Genomic DNA, 19,781 nt, shown 5'->3' with positions numbered 1-19,781 from the left:
TGATATTGGAAGTTCATTAACGAGCAGGTGAACCACGTCGTGTTTCATCGCGTGTACAAAATCCGGAGGCCAAATTCGAGAATCGCAATCATAAGCAACGCGCACCGACTCTCCCCTTACCCTCGATAAAATGAAGAAAGTACCTCAAGTTGCCCCTATTTTCTCTCTTTCATCTTTAATTCGAAATTAGAATTCTTTGAATCTTTTAAAATTTTAAGTATCGGTGCAAATTATCCTCGGTGAAGTGAATATTAAAATTTAAACGAATGACCCTTTCGTCTGGGTATCCTTAAATCTACGAGCTTGAAATCGATGAAAGGAGGGAGTCGGTTACCAGAATCATCATTCACAGTAGGAGAAACGCTTCTTCAGCATATTACGAAGCAGCTACCGATGATCAAAGGATACTCATAGCAAGTAAGTTCTCTAGGTGTAAGCGTATAGCACATCGGTGAAACGAAGAGTCAAGTTACAAAGCTCTAGCGATGCTTCCGGCCGTAAATGTTACTAGTTTCCATTCCCCAGCGCTCCACGTATTCACTAGAAAGAGAGGGTGGCGGAGGGCGTAGCAACGACGCGTTTTCGTCGTGAACAGAAGCAATAGTAAGATATAGTTAATCGCGCTTATAGTGATCGAGTTCGGTTTCAATTGACTTTGATTTCTTGATCGAGGACACGCATTCTTGCGTTCCAACAGCTGGCCCCGTTTCATTGAAGACATTGAAAGTCCCGGGAACTATGGGATGCATGGTGGAAATTGATCTCGATTAAACGATTAAAGTTGCGCAAGCTTCGCGAGAACGGTAATAAGATAACGTCACGAGGTAATATTCACGGTAACACGAATTGAAATTGAATCAACTGAATTCGTTCGAGAAGAACGAGATAGATGTACAAAATATTTTTACTTGCGAACGGTACACTGCGGAGTAATATAGAGATATAAATGATATTAATTATAATTTCGCGCTTAGAGGGGTTACGATCGATGCTGCGCGTTAATTTGTTGAGAGATTAAACGAATTTGTTGTTTATTGATCGTTTGCTGTAACAGAGAATGGATAATCGCCTGCATCCGTTATATACAAATGTACATGTTATTATTTACTATCGAAGAGTATCATCAAACGGAGAGTAATATTTATTAATATAAATATAGGGAACTTGAAAGGGAAAAAAAAAAGTATAAATGTATTTAAAACAAAAAAAAGTATAAGTATATGAAGAACAAAGCGTATATTATATATATAAATATATATATTTAGCGTTGAGATTTTAAAATACAAAACACAAACCCATGAAAGTACATGCTTTTTCAAGTATTCGTGCGAACGGTTGTCATTTAGTTCGTCGATTGTCTTTATACACTGTTGGAAACTGATCTGATTACGTGAAGAGATCCTCTAAGTGATTGATTTCGTAGTTCGTAAACGTGTTTACGTCGTTCACTTTTTTAGGGGAAATTTACCGATCGTTAGTCTGTCATTTCTCATACGTTGATTCATTTCATCGATACGTAATAGAAATCGTAAAGGTAAACCACGAGAGAGAGAGAGAGAGAGAAAGTTGCTTCATTTTGAAATACGAGTTTACAATATTTTTGCCCGTAAAATACGACGAAAAAATCTCAATCTGTTCGACAGGAAAAAAAGAAAAAAAAAAAGAAAAAAAAGTAAAAATACGAAACACTTAAGAACCGAACGACTCTATATAGATTTTTCGATTCACTCGCCATTGAGTAAAGAAAGATGATGACTTTAAACGTAAGTAAATACAAAATATCTAGGTGTATATTAATAAGGGAAACCTGAATCTATTTATTGTAAATCTACGAATTTACTCAACGTTTTCATTTCCCGTCGAGATTTACCGAGCCGTCGATAGATCTTCCATTGCAACAAACTCGAAACGAATAAACCAAAGGGATGATAAACGAAATATTTAGGCGGGAAAGTAACGTGCTAAGATAAAGGGTCGATGCAATGTTGTTCAATTCGATTCGAAGTACACGACATTCCTGTCACGATATTCCTGTCACGCGTGACTCGAGTTGATCATCAAATGATACCAATACTCGAGTTGATCATCAAACGATACCAATACTCGAGTTTCACGCGTGGAGGAATTCGCGAACCGTATTTAAAATCGAACGAAATGTATTAGACGATATTAGGAAGACAGAGGTGTATTTTTGAAGCAAAAAGAGAAGAGAAAAATATGAATGGAGAAGAAAAAAGAAGTGACATTCATCTGACCACGATTACTGATACCTGCAGAAGAGACATTCTATCGAACCGTTGTTGTTAATTGTCCATAATTTTATCGGCGTTATAAATTTTTTTAACCACCAGTCGTTGATACTGCCGACTGAATGGCTGATTTTACTTCGACAAATTCACTTGTACTCTATCGTGATCGAGGAGAAAAACAAAAGGAAGACGTGTCGTATATGTACTCTCTTATACACGCATGCACACGTACAACACAGACTTAGGGGAAAGTGTTTAACCACCAGTCGTTGATACTGCCGACTGAATGGCTGATTTTACTTCGACAAATTCACTTGTATTCTATCGTGATCGAAAAACAAAAGGAAGGCGTGTCGTATATGTACTCTCTTATACACGCATGCACACGTACAACACAGACTTAGGGGAAAGTAATATATTTGTACAGGCGAAGAAACTATACGACGACTTTATCCAAATAGAAATTTCGAGCACTTAATTTGCATACACGTACTTACATCTACACTTGTCAAAATTTAGCAACTTCGCATCGCGTCGTGAACGTAAACGTAAGAAGTATGCGTTTGCCATATCAGCACCGTTAATTAACGACGGTTTTGTATATTGTTCTTGTGCCCATTTCCTCTATCAAATCCTACTCGAAGTATCCAAGATTTGTAAATAAAGAAACGCGGAACAGGTTTTCGTCGGTATTCGTTAGCGCCATTCTGCCGACATGAGAATTATTTGAGAATGGAAATGCAACACAGCTTGTTGCACTTTATTCTTATGGACATTGTTACCGCATACGCCATGCTGTTGTACATTATTGTTATCCTCTGCGTAATTTAGTACGTTGTTATATACTATATACACATATACACGCACTTCAGTTGTCTTCCTTTGAAGCACCTTTGCACGATGCACCAATGCACCTTTCGATGCACCTTCCTATGCACTTTTCATGCACGCGTGCACAATTGAAAATAAGAGAAAGAGGTGAAATGTTTTATTTTTAATTTCTAACTAGAGCACCGACGAAATCGGCACAAGTATAATTAACGTTGGTCAATTCCTTTCCTTGTGATTTATCAAACTGACCCAGGGTGATCTCGTTAACCCTCGTTATCGTTAATTATTAGTCTAAGTTGGAGCAAGGAGAACAACAACAAAGTCCGAAGTCTTCCAGAAAGAAAGAGAGAAAATTCAGAGTGTATTATCGAGATTTAGAGAGATGCCTCGCATTCGTGGAGGCAGCTATCCTTATACATTGTATGTAATTAAGTAAAAAACGAAAAAACAGAAAAAAAGAAAAGAAGACGAAAATACATTTATATATATATATATATGAATAGGTGAGACGGTAATTATATAAATATGTATATGTATGTACACGTGCGAGCAAAACTCTCCTGACGACAAGACGAGCAAAAGAATATGGACTATGTAAAGATGTACACGGCGTTGCAGCGATGATTGCTAGCACGTCGTGATCTTGTTGTACGACAAGTACCATCTAATTGACCCTATTATCCACTGTATATCAATGTCTAATAAACTGCTGTTATCCCAAATTGTCAATACATGTTACGTGAAACTCTCTGTCTTCGTTCCACCACCGATATTTATTCCGAGCACGAATTAATTCAATAATCATCTACACGTAGAATTTTATGAACAGCGATATGCTGCTCGAATATATTCATAGATACTGGCAAAAATGATGAAATATAGTGGACGGTATGATTAAACGCGGTAACACGATCGCGAAGCGAAAATACTAATTAGGATTTCACATTTAATAGCGAGGCACATAAATATGGAGATCCCAAAGTTGCTCGGGCAGGTACGTAATTTATTAATTCTACGGTATTCAGAGTTCCTAGTTGAGTTACGAGAAAAAAGGAACGAGATGGGAAAAATTAGGAACCAGTTAAACCGGGTGTCCGTTGGTAAACAGGTGAATAAATTACCTGATAGTGGCTGGTTGACCTTGACAAGCCTCCACGCAATTACCATACATCGTCGCGAGGGATTTTAAGGCAACGCCTTGACTCAGTCGATCAAAACAATCGCGATCATGAAGTCTTTCGTGGAATATTCCCCAGACAGTGATTTCCCGATTGAAAATCTTCCTTACGGTGTCTTCTCTACAACAATCAACGTAAGTAATGCAGTGATATATCATAAACGTGGTATATATGTAAATCGAAATAATAACGTAACTAAAGAAGAATTTGTAGGTTATGTCGAGCTAAAAGAAAAATTTGTATTCCGACTATTTATTGGAATAATAATAGTGAAAAATAAGCATAGTAGAAATAATATTATTTAACGTTAGTAAATAAATTTACTAAATACAACAAAAGTTCCTTTTCCTTAATTAACCGCGGTACCACCTACACGTGGTGCGAGTAGTAACAGCCGATATTAAAGGCGCGCATATTCAAACGTGTTAACGATTATCAAAGAAATTTTAAGTTCGATTAAGTTAAATTAAATTTATAAATTTCTAACTTGAATTTAAGGAAGGAATTATTGTATTCTATATATTCTAAGCAATCTTTTACATGACAAATTATAACATAAATTATTTTATTTTTTATTGCAATCGATTGTTATTAAAATTAATCCTCTGAAACGTATAAAAATTGTATACTGTTTTCGTAAAGAATATTTTTATCGTAATGCTATAAATTCAAGTGTATCATCAGTATCCTCAGTGAAACTATATTATCGATTGTTGGTAACTTCTTGAGCCTTGGTAACTTCTAATAAATCTGACATTTTTCAGCCTCAAAAGAGAATAGGAGTAGCGATAGGCAACGAAATTTTAGACCTAGCCGCTGTTTCGTATCTATTCGATGGACCAATATTAAAAAATCATCCAGATGTATTCCGCCGCGATTGTCTCAACGATTTTATGGCCCTAGGAAGACCAGCCTGGGTAGAAGCCAGGAGCAAACTTCAAGACTTGCTATCAGCTAGTAATCCAACTTTGCAGGAGGCAAATATTCGTTCGAAGTACAATAAAAATTTATATGATTACTCATAGAAACAAGACAATTGCAAATTTCACGTACTTCTACCTTGCAGAGTATTTGTGAAGCAGAATGATGCAACGATGCATCTACCAGCAAAGATCGGCGATTATACTGACTTCTACTCCTCCATTCATCACGCCAGAAACGTGGGCATCATGTTTCGTGGAAAAGAGAATCCTCTGATGCCAAACTGGTAATTAAAACTAATCTACAATTAATCAAGTGCCGTAATAAACCTGATGTACCCACAGGAAACATTTACCAGTTGGTTACCATGGAAGGGCTAGCTCAGTCGTCGTTTCTGGCACGCCGATAAGAAGACCACGTGGTCAGACACTTCCGGTAGACAGAAAAGATCCTGTTTTTGGCCCTTCTGAATTAATGGATTTCGAATTGGAGGTAGCTTTCTTTATAGGAGGACCTCCTACAAATTTGGGTGACACCGTACGAGCATCTGAAGCTTATGATCACATTTTTGGCATGGTCACCATGAACGATTGGAGTGGTAAATTTTTTAATTGACTAATGATAGAAAGAAATTCGTAAACCTGATTAATCGACAGAATAATTATAGCCAGGGACATTCAGAAATGGGAATACGTTCCATTGGGTCCCTTCTGTGCAAAGAACTTCGGGACCACCATTTCCCCATGGGTAGTCACCATGGAGGCTCTGGAGCCTTTCAAAGTACCCGAGGCATCCCAAACGCCAGTCGTCTTTCCTTACTTACGGTACGACGAATGTTGCAACTTTGATATTAAACTGGAAGTCGACATCAAACGTAAGTTATTCGCAAAAGTCTCCATAGAGATCTGGTAGTTTAAAAAATATTTCGAGATAATCTCCCTTTTGTATATTTTCTCAGCTGAAAATGGTATCGCCAGCACAGTCTGTCGCAGCAACTATAAATTCCAATACTGGACACCCCCGCAACAATTAGCTCACCACACCGTAACCGGATGCAATATCAATCCAGGTGACTTAATGGCTTCCGGTACGATAAGTGGCATGGTGCGTCCTAAATTTCTGCCTATTATCTGTCAATTAAATCGCCGGTGCCTGGGTCGATTGGTATAATGTCGTATCGAATCGACGTATGTTTCAGGATACCGATTCTTATGGTTCCATGCTCGAGCTCTCTTGGAACGGCACTCGTGACGTACCGTTAAAGGATGGGACCAACCGGAAGTTCTTGCAAGATGGTGACGAAGTGATTATTCGCGGTACGTATGCCACTTTCGTTTAAATAATTCACGTTACACATAGCCACGTGATTATTGACACTCGAGCATTATTTTATAGGTTACTGTGTCGGTAATGGCTATAGAATTGGATTTGGACCGTGTTCAGGAAAATTGTTACCTGCCTATACAGAATGATTTGATTATATATTTTATTGTGACATATTGGGTTGCTGCTTAAGACTTGTTTATCATTTTTATTTTTGTATATTAAATGGTTTATTAAAGAATGGAATAAGTAGAGAATAAATAGTAATTTGTCATTTGCTCAAAGTATTCCGGATATTTTCTTTCGTCTCGATGTGAGGAGTAGAAAAATGAATTTGATTTGTTATGATTGGATTTAAATATGTTACTATGCGATACATCGTGACGTAAAATAGGTAGATTATTGATTTGTAAAATAGTCGTAGTAAATTCGATCAATAAGGAGGCCAGTACAGGTGCAGGTAGAGCGAGTATCAAGGAAAGATGGCTACTGTTCTGTTAAGGTGAGTGAAACGAAAAAAAGAATCGGTTTATTTCATGGTTTTTACTTGTATTTAAATAAAGCCCTGCACGGTAATCTTTTTCTACGCCTTCTTTTTCTGTAATGACCACTGTTGGCACTATTATTAATCAGCAATTAAAATTATATGACAAAAAATAAAGGTCAGAAATAGATCAATAATATCAACGATGTAACAATGTGCTATTCTGTCCACTAAACCAGCACTATATCTTCACCTTGACACAACAATTTTCCTTGCTAATTTAATTGATTTTTAATCCCTGGCAGCCAATGCACTTCACGTTGAACTATTGACACATTACAGAGGTTTTCGTGAACTTTCGTGAGTTCTATGGTACCAGCTTTTGAAGTTATACGTTTTTGACTCTGTGCAAATATAATTATGCACGTGTTATTGAATATCGTTGAATAATGAAATTCTTGTAGAAGCTTGCACAATTTGGAGTCATTAGGCGAACCAACCGCAAAATGGAACATTCCCTTAAACGATGGGAACCACGTGATAGAATTCGAACATGGTACAGCAACTGGTCGTCGATTGGTAACGATAGATGGCAAAGAAGTAATCCACAGAGACTGGATGTTCCATTTAATTGGAGACGAGGTTTTCACGTTCAATGATAACAAATTCGTAATTAGAATCGATCCAATTCCAGGTAAATTTATTCCACATTGCTAACTTTATCTTTGACCTACGTAAAACATACATGTACAATGAAATTTCCACAGGTTTGAAATATTCGTACACACTGTGGGTCAATGGTAAATCATACAAGAACTTCGTGCAAACACAGTCGAAGATATTGGAAACTTGGTTGGCCAATGTTGGAAACGAAGAATACAGAATAGTTTTGGGTAATTATTCTATAAATTATTTCTTCCTCCAATGGAAAATAAATATAATAATCACATCCATCTCATAGACAAGCAAACGCAGAACGTTTGGGTGAACGGGGAACAGGTGGAAACTGAGGTAAGAAAAGAATCGAATTATTTCGTAATTAAAACCAACCGTAATTAAATCTTTTATTTCAGAATGATTTTACCGACGATGGTGCAGAAATCCTCTTCTCAGTAGGAGATCTCCCAGCAGCAATTAGAACTTACAGTTCTGGAAAGAGAAATATTGGAATAACCTTCTCTTTGTACATAGACGAGGTGGAAATAGACAAAGAGACACTTCTCAAAGAGGATCAAGAGGCATAGCCAAATTCATGATTCACCTTCGCACAGTGTTCTTGTTTCACGTGTCACGAAACTTTGTTCCACTCTGTACATAATCCACCTAACCACGTTACATTAAAATCACTGTACTCGAATTTTGCGATTAAACGTTTGAATATGGCAAAGGAAGGAACGATTGTAACTATATTCGGACCATATGGGAAAAACGAAAATTTCTGACCCTCCTTCTCATCCCAGACTCTCGTTATTTATTTAATAAACGAATTAATCACAATGTCCATTCGAGAGAGCATATTCAGTATCGGATCCCGAATGTACCAGAGACACGAGGATGACGTAAATTTCGATGGTGCATGTCAACCAAACACTACAAATCGACGTTCCCCATTTCTAACCTGAACGGCTATCGTGCACCATTGTTAACCTAATCTTCGATTATAGCCATGTCTCTGGAAGAGTTACACCAAATGGAGGAGGACCTTCTGCAAGGCATCTGGATGTTGAGCCTAGAAAACGACGTGTACGAGCGATACTTGACTCGCTGTGATCCTCAGAGTCTCAGAAGTAAAGAACAGCACCCTAAACATTCATCGATTTCGATCGAATTTCACCGACTTCTCGCCAATCGATTAAAATTCAAGCCATAAAGAGCATCCTGGAGAGAGCAAAAGTCACGCGGAGACTCACCGCGCACTTCATCCCGAGGTCATCTCGTATGAGCTTCCGGGAGAGTATAGCAAGTCTGCACGACTTTGCCAGGCACAGCATTGCCACCACACCCAGCATGACCAGTATCCGGTCTGCCAGCCGGTTTAAAACGCCGAGTCTTCAAACAGTGGGAACCATGACCGAAACAGTAAAGTTAGCACATCAATTTTAACTCGAAATCCTCGAAATACTTTTATCTCCTCATCAATGCACTTTTCCGTCATTCTAAAAAAGGGACACCGTATGTCACATATATGTCTTCAGAATATCATCTAAGGATCAGAACGTCCATTTCCCTTATTAGCATTCGGTTCAATTGTGTAACGATCTTCTCAAAGATACAAAATTCGTTTTCATCGATCTTTTTCCTAATTAACCGTTTGAGTCCCAGAGGCTTTTTGAAGAACACGGTCGAAAAAGTCAGAACAGCACGATAACGCTTCCCTTACTCGAGTGCGAAGAAGTCCAAAGAAGTCCGCTTGTTTAATTTTATGTCGAAAAATCACAATCGTCGCGATAGCGCTTGTTGGTGCTATGTGACGTACGTGCATCAACAAAATTGAGCGCGTCACTTCGACTAAAAAGCGCTCTGGGACTCAAATGGTTAACCCCTTGTCTACTGTGGGCGCATAAACGCGCTCAGAAATTTTGCTTTTGTGACACGGAGGGCGCATCTCTATCCAAAATTTTGCCGTTCTCGGCGGACATTTTAAATGAATTCCTACCCGTGTGGTACGACCGGTGCGTTTCAAAGTCTGCCGTAGTCAAAGGGTTAACAAAGACTTGCGTCTATCGTATGCTCTGCAACCCAGTTAATTAACAAACTCTAATTTCTCAAAATTGCGAAGTGTAATGCATATTTCTTTACAACCACAGCTGATATCCTTTCTTATATAATATTATCCAACGATCAGGATCTCGATGGCGCATCGTATAACAATGGCGAAGAAGGAAGTGGTCGAAATGAGGCGAAAATTAGAACAGTTCAAGCTCTTCGCGAAAAGGAAGAAGGCGCATATGAGGGCGGAGATAGAGGAAATCGAAGTTCGAATCAATGAGGCGCACGAGGCGAGCGAGGATTTCCAGGAGGAAGTGGTTGTCAAAGGCGTGGACTCCATCACAGGGAAGATCCCTGCCGAACGAGTGATCAGGTGATTACACGTGTTTCGTAATGCAGAATCGCAATTGCGAGTGTATTTTTCACGCGCGGCTTCTCGCGAAGATTCGTGGAGGAATGGCTGAGATCGGCGAACGCGATACTGGAGAGGCTGAGATTGAAGAGTGCCACGGCGAGGATGCAGATCAGAAAGGCTAGACAGCAGCTTATCCAGAGGAAGGAGCTAGGCGAGACACTGCACGCCATTGACTTCGAGAAATTGAACATCGAGAATCAGGATAACGCGAAGATGCTCGAGGAGAAGAACCTGTACGTGATCGACATGAAGAGGATCGCAGGTGATCGATCTTGGACACCCTGAATGGAAGGTGCGTTGGAGATTAGGGCTACTCATTGTACTCGTAACAGGGTACTATCACTTGAAACTCACGCAACACAAGCAGAAACTGAACGACCTGAAGCTGAAACTGAACGAGGTGAAACAGGATATTTTGTCGAAGCAGAAACAGATGGAAGAGTTGGAGAATGAGCACGAAGTTGTCGAGGTTAAAGTAAAACGCATGAACTCTCAGTTGAAGAATTTACTGCATTTCATGGAGAATCATACCGTATGTGTTTATTTTCTCTCGTCGATCGAGAGCAGATTATTATGATTAATATTACGATTGGTGGGACCTTTCGTATTTTACTCAGGCCCCGGAGATTTTAGAATTCGTCGAGATACAGGAACAGTACATAGGTTTGGAGAGGACTTACAAATTACTGCAGAGACGAAGGAATATCGAGAGAATAATATTCGAGGAGTACCAGAAACAGACTCAGATTAGGAAGAAGTCTGGTGCTAGCGAGGACAAAAAGAAACAGTGAGTAGTCGCACAATTTCGCGTATGGAAATTCTTTTATCGACTCGTTGCGCTATCTTAGGAGAAAGCAGAAGAAGATATCCGACACGAGATACCCGATAATTTTCTAAAATATTCACCTACCATTCTTATTACCTCGGAGTCTCTAAAATCGTTTCTAATGGTCGAATGCAGAAGTCATTGCTGGAAGACGAGGATGCAATTATATCTGTAAAAAAATTACGACTGCCCCGTACCATCACTGGTTACGCCACCAGATAATTGGAGTTACGGTGCTTGTTTAGAAGACGAAGGAAGCCTGAAGCGATCGTCCACTTTCCATGACAGTAGTACTTTCCATAAGACACGAATTGCTGGGAAAAAATTTTCAAAAATACAGAACGATTCAACAGCATGGCCCAGAAATTTTTAATAACTACATAATTTCAAAGCGTGCATTAATTTTTTACATTCCACAGAAACCGTTATGTTAGCGGTCAATTTTTTTAAACTAATTTCTCCCTAATTACTTCTTTGAAAATCTGCAGGATAAAAGAATCTTCAAAAAAGAGTCTATCTATTCGGTCATCCACGGTTAAAATCGAAACTCAAGGCAGGAAACATAAATTATAGTTATCGGAATTACTGGCTCGACTTTGAGATACAAAATGCATTACCATTTTAATATCGTTAACGTAATTATCAAGGGATTCTACGACAATTTTTCTTAATTAATTTCTCCCTAATTACTTCTTCGAAAATCTCCAGGACAAAGGAGTCTTCAAAAAAGAGACTTTCTACTTGGTCGTCCAGGGTTAAAATCGAAGCTCAAGGCAAGAAACATAAACTATAGTTATTCAAATTACTAAGTCGACTTTGAGATACAAAATGCATTACCATTTTAATATCGTTAACGTAATTATCAAGGGATTCTACGACAATTTTTCTTAATTAATTTCTCCCTAATTACTTCTTCGAAAATCTCCAGGACAAAGGAGTCTTCAAAAAAGAGACTTTCTACTTGGTCATCCAGGGTTAAAATCGAAGCTCAAGGCAAGAAACATAAGCTGTAGTTATTCAAATTACTAAGTCGACTTTGAGATACAAAATGCATTACCATTTTAATATCGTTAACGTAATTACCAAGGGATTCTACGTAATAGCATAAGAGAGATGATGGAAAAGAAATTGGGTAAGAAACGAAATTAGGATCTCTGTTCTGGTACACTTCCGATTTTACGAAAGCAAAACTGCTTGTTGCTTATGAGCTGTATTCGTGCATTCTTGTAAATGCATTAAGAAATCTGAATCAGACTGAAGATGGGAGGATTTTGGCGTGTGCCACGGTATGTTGGGCGGTCACGCTTCATGCACCGATGATGCCTGTCCCTTCCTCTTTTCGCCCGTGGAATATCCGTCCCGGAAGACCATGTCTCTCTTTCTGCGGTGATTCAGTTTTGCGACGACAACATCGACGTACCGAATGTTCGATCAACTGCCAATTCCGTCGGCAGGGCTTATCGAAATATCTGCCCGTGAGCAACACGAGTAACACCTCGTCCGAAACGTCCAAGTTCCCTTCGGTGAACCCGATGAACTTCGCATGGGACGATTATATCGAAGATCCCGGGATACGATTGGACGGAAAGCGTGCAACAACCGGTGTTCCAGTTGTAGAGGGAAGTGAAAATCAGTCTGGGAGTGTCGATCGATCGTCGTGAAATAGGATCTTCCCATTTTTTCCCCCAGTCTCGTGTAGAAGACAATTTTTTGAAGCACAAAAGACAGACGCGTGAGTGAAATGGCAAGAATAGTATGCTCAGTGGTGCATGAAGAACCGATTGGTCAACATCCTGACTTTCTAACTGCATTTTATTTCCCGTGAGAATGAAAAAGGATTTCGCGAAAAATCAACGGTGCTCTCATTCTATCTGACTTACATTTAGTTTCGTTTCAACTACAGCAGAGATGACGATCCTGAGGAAATTAGTTGGTATTCTGGTTTTCTGCACTCTCGTGCAGAGAAACCTTAGCAAGTATTTGGAGGTAAGAAAATGAAGCGCGGCATAGGTGTTTCCGGCGTCATTTTTATTTATAAAACGCGTTAACGGTATTTTGGAGATGTTACACTTTGATAGGAGCCTATTTGACACGGTTGGAGGGAGACTTGTTATACCCTGGGGAATATCAGGTCAAAGTCGCATTTAAAATTCTAATCAGGTCCTGAATCGTGTGCTCTATCTAGGCCAGTAGGAATACTCCTTGAAACCATTTTCACGCTTAAAAGTGCAAAGTAGCGTTGCAAATTTCGTTAAACTCTAGTTTTGTTATGCGAGAATGAGCGTGAGCTTGTTTCCAGGCGTATCAAATTGTCTTTCATTTCTCTTTGCGTTTAATCTAGGGTATGAACGTGAATTTAGGAGATGCAGTGCAGTTTCTTCGAGAATATGACAGTGAGGCTTCTGCGATGTGCACGAGGGTAATGACAGCGCAATGGAATTTTGCGACAAACGTCACCGAAGAGAATCGTCGAAGAATGGTACACTAATGATAGAAAAATAATTTTTTTCCAGAAAAAATTCAGTCCTGAAGAAACGTAATTTGTTCGTTTCTATTTTATTAGATAGAAGAACAGACTTTGAAGTTAAAATTTGATCGAATTTCGTGGCGGAAGGCAGTCAGTTTCGCTTGGAGTCGAATAGGGGACCCCTTTGCTAAAAGGGAGCTCAAAATGATCGCTATAAGAGGGCGAAATTCTCTGACTGATGACAAATTTAACGAGGTACATACTAAAATATTATTATCAATTAAACGATTAACAAAAGAAATATTATTCGCTTTCAGTTACACAGTCTGGTCCTCGAAATGAAAGAAATATACGCGAGGACAAGAGTGTGTCCTTACAGAACAGTAGGAGCAAATTGTGACCTAAGTTTAGACCACGGTTGGTTACGTTTATTCCCATGGTAATTAATAATTTACGAATGTCAACTAACCGTACGTATATTTTTCAGACGTGAGCAAAGTAATGGCAAAATCGAAGGACTATGACGAATTGTTATATTACTGGCACGCTTGGCACGAAGCCACTGGTCCTCAACTAAAGAACAAATACATGAGATATATCCAGCTAGCAAATCAAGCTGCCAGGTTAAACGGTGAATAAAATTGCGTAGTTATTACATAGAAATTCAGGGTTCGAGGATGCTGGTGATCAAATGAGAGAATTCTTCGAGGACGAGTATTTCCCACAAAACACAGCAGACGTAATGTCAGCAGTGATGCATCTGTACAAAAATCTCTTCACCTATGTAAGAACAAAATTATTCGAAAGATACGGCGACAGAATTAGAAGGGATGGACCACTTCCGGCGCATGTTCTGGGGAACATGTGGGCGCAGAATTGGGAAGACTTGTACGACGTGGTGCAGCCTTTTCCGGCAAGCAAGAAGCTCGATGTGACATTGGACATGATGATTCAGAGTTTCACACCTTTGAGGTAACGTTATGATCGATGTGAGGAAATTTATTATTGAACGATATATTCAAATGTCACCACGAAAATGTTGAAGGATGTTCCAAATAGCAGAGGAATTCTTTACTTCCCTTGGAATGAAGCCAATGCCACCCGAATTCTGGAGATTCTCGATGTTCGAGAAACCTATCGACAGAGAAGTGAAGTGTACTCCCAGTGCTTGGGATTTTTGCAACAGGATTGATTACAGGTATCTATCGGTAGCTGATAAGCTATAATTTAATGTACTTAGCGGATTAATTTTGTAGGATAAAGCAATGTACGAGAGTCACGATGGAGGATTTATTATCGACACATCACGAGATCGCTCGATTGCAATATTATTTACAATACAGGGATCAACCGTTATTATTTAGAAATGAGGCAATTCCAGGTAATGAGATCATCGGGATAATGAAAATTGCCTCGCCAAATAAATACTAATTTTGAGTTTATAAAATAGGATTCTTCGAAGCAGTTAGCGATGCCATTGAATTATCCGTGTTCACTCCTCAGCATTTAAGTAAAATTGGATTGCATAACAACTCGACGGATGATTATGGAAGCGACATAAATTTCTTGATGCTAATGGCACTCCGTAAAGTTGCCTACATGCCATTTGCATACATGGTTGACGAGGTTTCACAATATTTTATTTACAAATGAAACGTCTCTGTTAAAACTGTGTATATATTCCTTTTTAACGTTGCAAGTGGAGATGGCGTGTTTTCAACGAGGGTGTCACGGACATGACGAACAAATGGTGGGAGTTAAGGCTACAGTACCAAGGAATCGTGCCTCCTGTGCCACGATCTGAAAGAGATTTTGATCCTGGCTCAAAATATCATGTACCAGCCGATGCTGTTTATGCCAAGTATAAAATGACATGCATTAAGTTCATTGAACTCGATAAATATAACTTTCGTAAACTTAATAATTCCCTATTTAATAAATCTCGATCCTAATTTGACTCCATTTTTAGGTATTTCGTTGGCGTTGTCTTGCAATTTCAATTATTTGAATCTTTGTGTGAAATAGCAGGTCACACTGGTGATCTACATACTTGCGATTTTTATAGATCACGGGAGGCTGGAAGATTACTATCGTATGTCGAAATAAATACTAGGAGAAACTGCGAAATAATAATAATAATACAAAATTAGCCAGAATATGTTTTACTTTTTCTCTATACTCCTGATTTCTTTTTTATTTTTAGCGACGTATTGTCAATTGGTTCATCCAGACCATGGAAAGATGTTGTACGTCAAATGACAAGAGGTAGGACAAACAGAATGGATGCTGGTGCTATACTAAGATATTTCGAGCCATTAAATCAATGGCTGAAACGGCAGAACGAAATGGAACCGGTTGTCGGTTGGATCACGAATCGTGATGACACAGGTGAGTGTAAAAATAAAAGGATACATTATATGGAATATTACTTGCAGTGTAGTGATATATTGTAGAAATTATAGGACTTGTTCAACATATTTCAGCACTGTTTTTTCACTGGTACCAAAATGGCGCTTCAAAAATTACATCGCAGTTATTTCTTCCATTGGTTCTAATTACTACGCAGTTTTTAATGTGTTAACAGATAAAGATCAAAGAGGACAATGTATTGCTGTACATATTACAAAGAGTTATGTAAATATTTCATGAAAAATTTGACGTAATCAAATATTTATATTGCGTAATTGTACCGTGTAATTATTGCCAAAAAGAGAGACTATATTTATAGATTTGTTATAGCACGAATATTTCACATTAAATTTATTTATAATGATGTTAAAATCTATCTTGTTGTTGTTAAAAATAATAATCAACAGTAGTTTATATAGTTCCCTGACAAAATAATTTTACGAAGGTCGGCTATATATTAACGATACAAGCTCAACAGATGGCACAACTGTCGTCAGTTTTCCTTCTGTTGTCGAACAGTTTTTTATATGATGCAATACAGAAAACGTGAGATTTTGTTAATATATTTACGCAATTTTTGAGTATTAACGTGAAGATCCGGTAAGTTCTATCCAATTTACCTGTGGCAACTGTGCAATTTTTCGAAGCTGCGATTATCCGTCGTACAACCTAAGAACGACATAGCCTTTTGGTTATAAATAATAACTATCGTTTGCAACAATGGATATAATTTTTTGTCGTGGCATAAAATTTGCATCTAGTTTAGGATTTCGACCCATATTAGCGACAAAAAATTTCTTAGAAACAGCGCGTGTTGTACGACGTGCTGACACAAGATTTTGGAAATTTTATTTCTTCGGTAGGTTAAGAGGTAAAATTATCTTGATCATCGGTCACATTAACAATCACGTTATTGTTAATTTTAGAAAGACATCCACATTACAGAAACTTATCGTGCAATTATGTCCCGTTTGTTAATCGCATTGAAACATACCAAATACCGCTTAAATATAAAGTCGGTAGAGATACCTTTGTGGCTCGATATTCTAACAAAAACGCTACTAAGGATAGTACCCCGAAAATAGAGTCGAAGAAAAAAGTAACATTATTTCAGAAAATGAAACAAATGACCAAGGATTACTGGCACATTTTAATGCCAATTCATTTAATGACATCTGTATGTTGGATAACCATATTTTATATAACAATGAAAAGGTAAGCATCGTTGAACAGTATTTAATTAGCAACTTATACTATTGTGCTACTTTGTCGTTCTTTTAGTGGTGTTGACATTGCAAATATCTTGGAATATATGCATTGCAATCAGAAATATATAGAGACGCTAAAAAGTAGCAATGCTGGAAGCTGGGCTTTAGCCTATCTGCTTTATAAAATACTTACACCTCTCAGATATACAGTCACTATAGGTAATTAAATTATTATCAAAATCGTCAAATATATAAAAAAATCAATAAAAATGATTAACATATATCAATACAATACATAGGGTTTACAACAATGGTTATTAAAAGACTTCGAAAATATGGAATGATGAAACCTTTGTTGTATCATAAAAATTCGCAAATGGCATACAAGGTATAGATTATACTTATTTGTAATTAAACTAATCTAATAGGTCTGAATATAATTCATGTTTGAATTATTTGTTACATGCTCTCTTGATATAGCCTGCATATGATATACTATGTGTAGGTTTCCTCTTTATTGTCAAAAATTAAAATTTTTGCTTGTTAAAACGTTTTTACACATAATTAATTTTTCTACATTTTCTAGTGTGTCATCTTTGAGTGTATACTGTACAATTTTTGTTTTAGGTACCAGAAGCAAATAAAGCGACAACACAAAAGCAGGGATTGAAAGTAGAACGTCCAACAGAACCTCCTAAAACATAGTAAAGATATAGGCAAAAGTAAAATTTATCAATTGCATAAAAGGTTTCTTGATTTGTTTATAATCTCTGACTTCAAACAAAAGACCGAGCTGATGTATATTGTTTTTTGTAAATGAGTAAACATTATAATACTATGATAAAAAAAAAAAAATCTGTTATATAATATTATATAAACGATCTATCGTATACATCTTTCACCCTCAGACTATTTAAGAATCAACTGCTACAAGATACGGTTTGGTCAGATATACCCTTCTTTATTGAACGGACGTCTTGTATTACATACCGCGAATACACTTAAATAACATTGTACTTTTCATCTACAATACTCGCAGCTTAAATCTTATCTACACGCAGAAATATTGATTATTAATCAGATGTAAAAAAGCTTTTTGGCAGCACGAATTGTGCGTTGTAGCATCCTAAAATTATTCGTTTTCAATGCACGGAATCTTATTTCGTAGTACTCATCGATTCAAACATTAAAATTTATGTAATTTTTCAACAATAACGATAAATGTCATTAGAATTCCTGAGTAATATTCACGAATGTTAAGAGTATTGCATGAAGTTTTGACACTAATAACCGATATATAATGTATTGTCGTAATAAATACTGTTAGCAAACGCGTGGAGTATGGTAATGATACGCCATTTTTATCGTAAACCACCATGTCAGGGCGCATCCAAAATTCTTGATTGCAAGAAAATGAGCAAGCCCTGACAACAGGATTGTGCATGTATTATATACACGAACTAAAATAAGGAATCATTGCTTAACGACAATATAATTATTATGCTAATATATCACAGTTGCCTGCGCAACTCGTTCATCTTAACGAGATTACTGCATTCGCGTGCAGTACCTTGAACAAAATAAATAAGAGCACATATATTAAATATACCGCTAACCTATATTAGTAGCTGTCAATGGAAAATTGTTTCCCGTAGATCGCAAAGATATATATTGCTAATAAGATCAAACATCGACCTGACTATGTAATCTATATGATCCCAAGAGGCAGTGTAATTTAATTCTGCAAATATCCAGTCTTGCTAGGTTACGTTAACCTCTCACGTTATAGAGGAACAATAAAGCTATATTATTTTTATAGGCATTGATTAATTGTATTGTAAATATCGATACCTGTACTTTCTATGTATTTCTACTTTGTAAACCGATAAACACGTGTAAGTTTCACAACAATAATAGGTCGGTTTGTTCAGTCACTTCTTAAGATGTTCACATCTAGATGACCGATACGCAAGCGCAATTCGGTTCAAAACGTTCAACTTACAAAATTTAACTTAACTTATCCCATAAATTGATAACTAGCTGATACTGGCTGTGGTGCCCTAGGTTGTGTGTGGGATATGCGTTGGATGTGGCACGCACGGCACATAAGTCTACCATCAAGTGGGTAGCATCGTTTGTCTGGTTCGTCGGTCAATTGCATGCCACAATCCTCACAAACGTAACAATCTACGTGGAAATCTTTGTCCATGGAAACAACGCGTACGGTCTCCTCTGTGCCCTGGAAAGCAAGTCAAATTACACATGCTTATGTCTGTTTATACTAAAATTACGTCACGTGGAAACAAAACGGCTTACCTCAACTGGAGTGATTCCTTTTCCACAGGAAGCACACTTTGGAGCGAACATTCTGTGATAATCGTTGACACAGTAAATTTTATTGTCAACATCAACCGTGAAGGGAACACCATCAAGACATTCGTTGCAAACGCAACATCTAAAGCACCCTGGATGATAGGACTTCCCCATGGCCTGCAGTATCTATGAACATAAGATATCGAGTGAATCACGATCCCAATGTAAGTCACCTTAACAGTATAGACTTAATTACCATCTCCATGATAAGGTGACCGCAGATTGCGCACTTCTCCGCGGTTTGTTGGAAGCCAGAATACTGCAGACAAAACGTTCTGTGAGCTACGTCATCGTATCACGCGTCCATCGCAATTACTGTCTTACGTACCAGATAATCTTCCTCACAGTATACCCTCCCGTGAACATTATAGAACGCTTTGCCGCGTAA

General features: G+C 37.8%; 5 protein-coding genes across 5 annotated transcripts; 4 read left to right on the top strand and 1 right to left on the bottom strand.

The window, feature by feature from the left end:
• The first annotated feature begins 4,266 nt into the window (after positions 1 to 4,266).
• On the top strand, positions 4,267 to 6,651 carry Faa (fumarylacetoacetate hydrolase). Its single transcript, XM_017911144.1, has 8 exons — positions 4,267 to 4,392; positions 5,023 to 5,252; positions 5,325 to 5,465; positions 5,524 to 5,777; positions 5,847 to 6,053; positions 6,138 to 6,283; positions 6,378 to 6,495; positions 6,575 to 6,651. The coding sequence occupies exons 1-8, from the start codon at positions 4,309 to 4,311 to the stop codon at positions 6,649 to 6,651; spliced, it is 1,257 nt and encodes a 418-aa protein (XP_017766633.1). The 5' UTR covers positions 4,267 to 4,308.
• Positions 6,652 to 6,984: 333 nt separating this feature from the next.
• On the top strand, positions 6,985 to 8,301 carry LOC108555523 (fas apoptotic inhibitory molecule 1). The gene is made up of 5 exons (XM_017911186.1): positions 6,985 to 7,004; positions 7,451 to 7,680; positions 7,754 to 7,879; positions 7,948 to 7,997; positions 8,060 to 8,301. Exons 1-5 carry the CDS (start codon positions 6,985 to 6,987, stop codon positions 8,228 to 8,230), a joined length of 597 nt encoding a protein of 198 aa, XP_017766675.1. The 3' UTR covers positions 8,231 to 8,301.
• A 351-nt stretch (positions 8,302 to 8,652) lies between these two features.
• LOC108555416 (coiled-coil domain-containing protein 113) lies at positions 8,653 to 10,901 on the top strand. The gene is made up of 6 exons (XM_017911043.1): positions 8,653 to 8,773; positions 8,851 to 9,070; positions 9,832 to 10,068; positions 10,140 to 10,372; positions 10,443 to 10,642; positions 10,728 to 10,901. The coding sequence occupies exons 1-6, from the start codon at positions 8,653 to 8,655 to the stop codon at positions 10,899 to 10,901; spliced, it is 1,185 nt and encodes a 394-aa protein (XP_017766532.1).
• Positions 10,902 to 13,277: 2,376 nt separating this feature from the next.
• On the top strand, positions 13,278 to 17,875 carry LOC108555440 (angiotensin-converting enzyme). The gene is made up of 15 exons (XM_017911075.1): positions 13,278 to 13,415; positions 13,500 to 13,658; positions 13,721 to 13,820; positions 13,891 to 14,034; positions 14,072 to 14,375; positions 14,449 to 14,601; positions 14,660 to 14,784; positions 14,854 to 15,029; positions 15,104 to 15,264; positions 15,373 to 15,495; positions 15,607 to 15,791; positions 16,739 to 17,027; positions 17,094 to 17,239; positions 17,320 to 17,408; positions 17,648 to 17,875. Exons 1-15 carry the CDS (start codon positions 13,281 to 13,283, stop codon positions 17,723 to 17,725), a joined length of 2,367 nt encoding a protein of 788 aa, XP_017766564.1. The 5' UTR covers positions 13,278 to 13,280; the 3' UTR covers positions 17,726 to 17,875.
• A 77-nt stretch (positions 17,876 to 17,952) lies between these two features.
• jub (LIM domain-containing protein jub) lies at positions 17,953 to 19,778 on the bottom strand (the record flags this gene model as incomplete). The annotated part of the gene is made up of 4 exons (XM_017911042.1): positions 17,953 to 19,259; positions 19,337 to 19,519; positions 19,590 to 19,652; positions 19,722 to 19,778. Coding segments are annotated over 4 exons (525 nt in total), but the record flags the coding sequence as incomplete, so codon positions are not given.
• Positions 19,779 to 19,781: the final 3 nt, after the last annotated feature.

The sequence above is a fragment of the Eufriesea mexicana genome, unplaced genomic scaffold, assembly GCF_001483705.2.
Source record: "Eufriesea mexicana isolate 0111107269 unplaced genomic scaffold, ASM148370v2 scaffold124, whole genome shotgun sequence".
In the NCBI taxonomy this organism is placed as follows: domain Eukaryota; kingdom Metazoa; phylum Arthropoda; class Insecta; order Hymenoptera; family Apidae; genus Eufriesea; species Eufriesea mexicana.
Note: the sequence above shows the minus strand (reverse complement) of the source record. Positions and strands in the feature narration are given on the sequence as shown.

Excerpts from the sequence above, each read along its gene's own strand:
- Faa (XM_017911144.1), top strand. The coding sequence starts at position 4,309 with ATGAAGTCTTTCGTGGAATATTCCCCAGACAGTGATTTCCCGATTGAA. Across the intron at positions 5,466-5,523 it reads AATCCTCTGATGCCAAACTG|GAAACATTTACCAGTTGGTT; the intron begins GTAATTAAAACT and ends ATGTACCCACAG. Across the intron at positions 6,284-6,377 it reads CCGGTACGATAAGTGGCATG|GATACCGATTCTTATGGTTC; the intron begins GTGCGTCCTAAA and ends CGTATGTTTCAG.
- LOC108555523 (XM_017911186.1), top strand. The coding sequence starts at position 6,985 with ATGGCTACTGTTCTGTTAAG. Across the intron at positions 7,005-7,450 it reads ATGGCTACTGTTCTGTTAAG|AAGCTTGCACAATTTGGAGT; the intron begins GTGAGTGAAACG and ends AAATTCTTGTAG. Across the intron at positions 7,880-7,947 it reads AGAATACAGAATAGTTTTGG|ACAAGCAAACGCAGAACGTT; the intron begins GTAATTATTCTA and ends TCCATCTCATAG.
- LOC108555416 (XM_017911043.1), top strand. The coding sequence starts at position 8,653 with ATGTCTCTGGAAGAGTTACACCAAATGGAGGAGGACCTTCTGCAAGGC. Across the intron at positions 10,069-10,139 it reads CCTGCCGAACGAGTGATCAG|ATTCGTGGAGGAATGGCTGA; the intron begins GTGATTACACGT and ends CTTCTCGCGAAG. Across the intron at positions 10,373-10,442 it reads CGACATGAAGAGGATCGCAG|GGTACTATCACTTGAAACTC; the intron begins GTGATCGATCTT and ends TACTCGTAACAG.
- LOC108555440 (XM_017911075.1), top strand. The coding sequence starts at position 13,281 with ATGAACGTGAATTTAGGAGATGCAGTGCAGTTTCTTCGAGAATATGAC. Across the intron at positions 13,416-13,499 it reads AAGAGAATCGTCGAAGAATG|ATAGAAGAACAGACTTTGAA; the intron begins GTACACTAATGA and ends CTATTTTATTAG. Across the intron at positions 17,240-17,319 it reads CAGATATACAGTCACTATAG|GGTTTACAACAATGGTTATT; the intron begins GTAATTAAATTA and ends TACAATACATAG.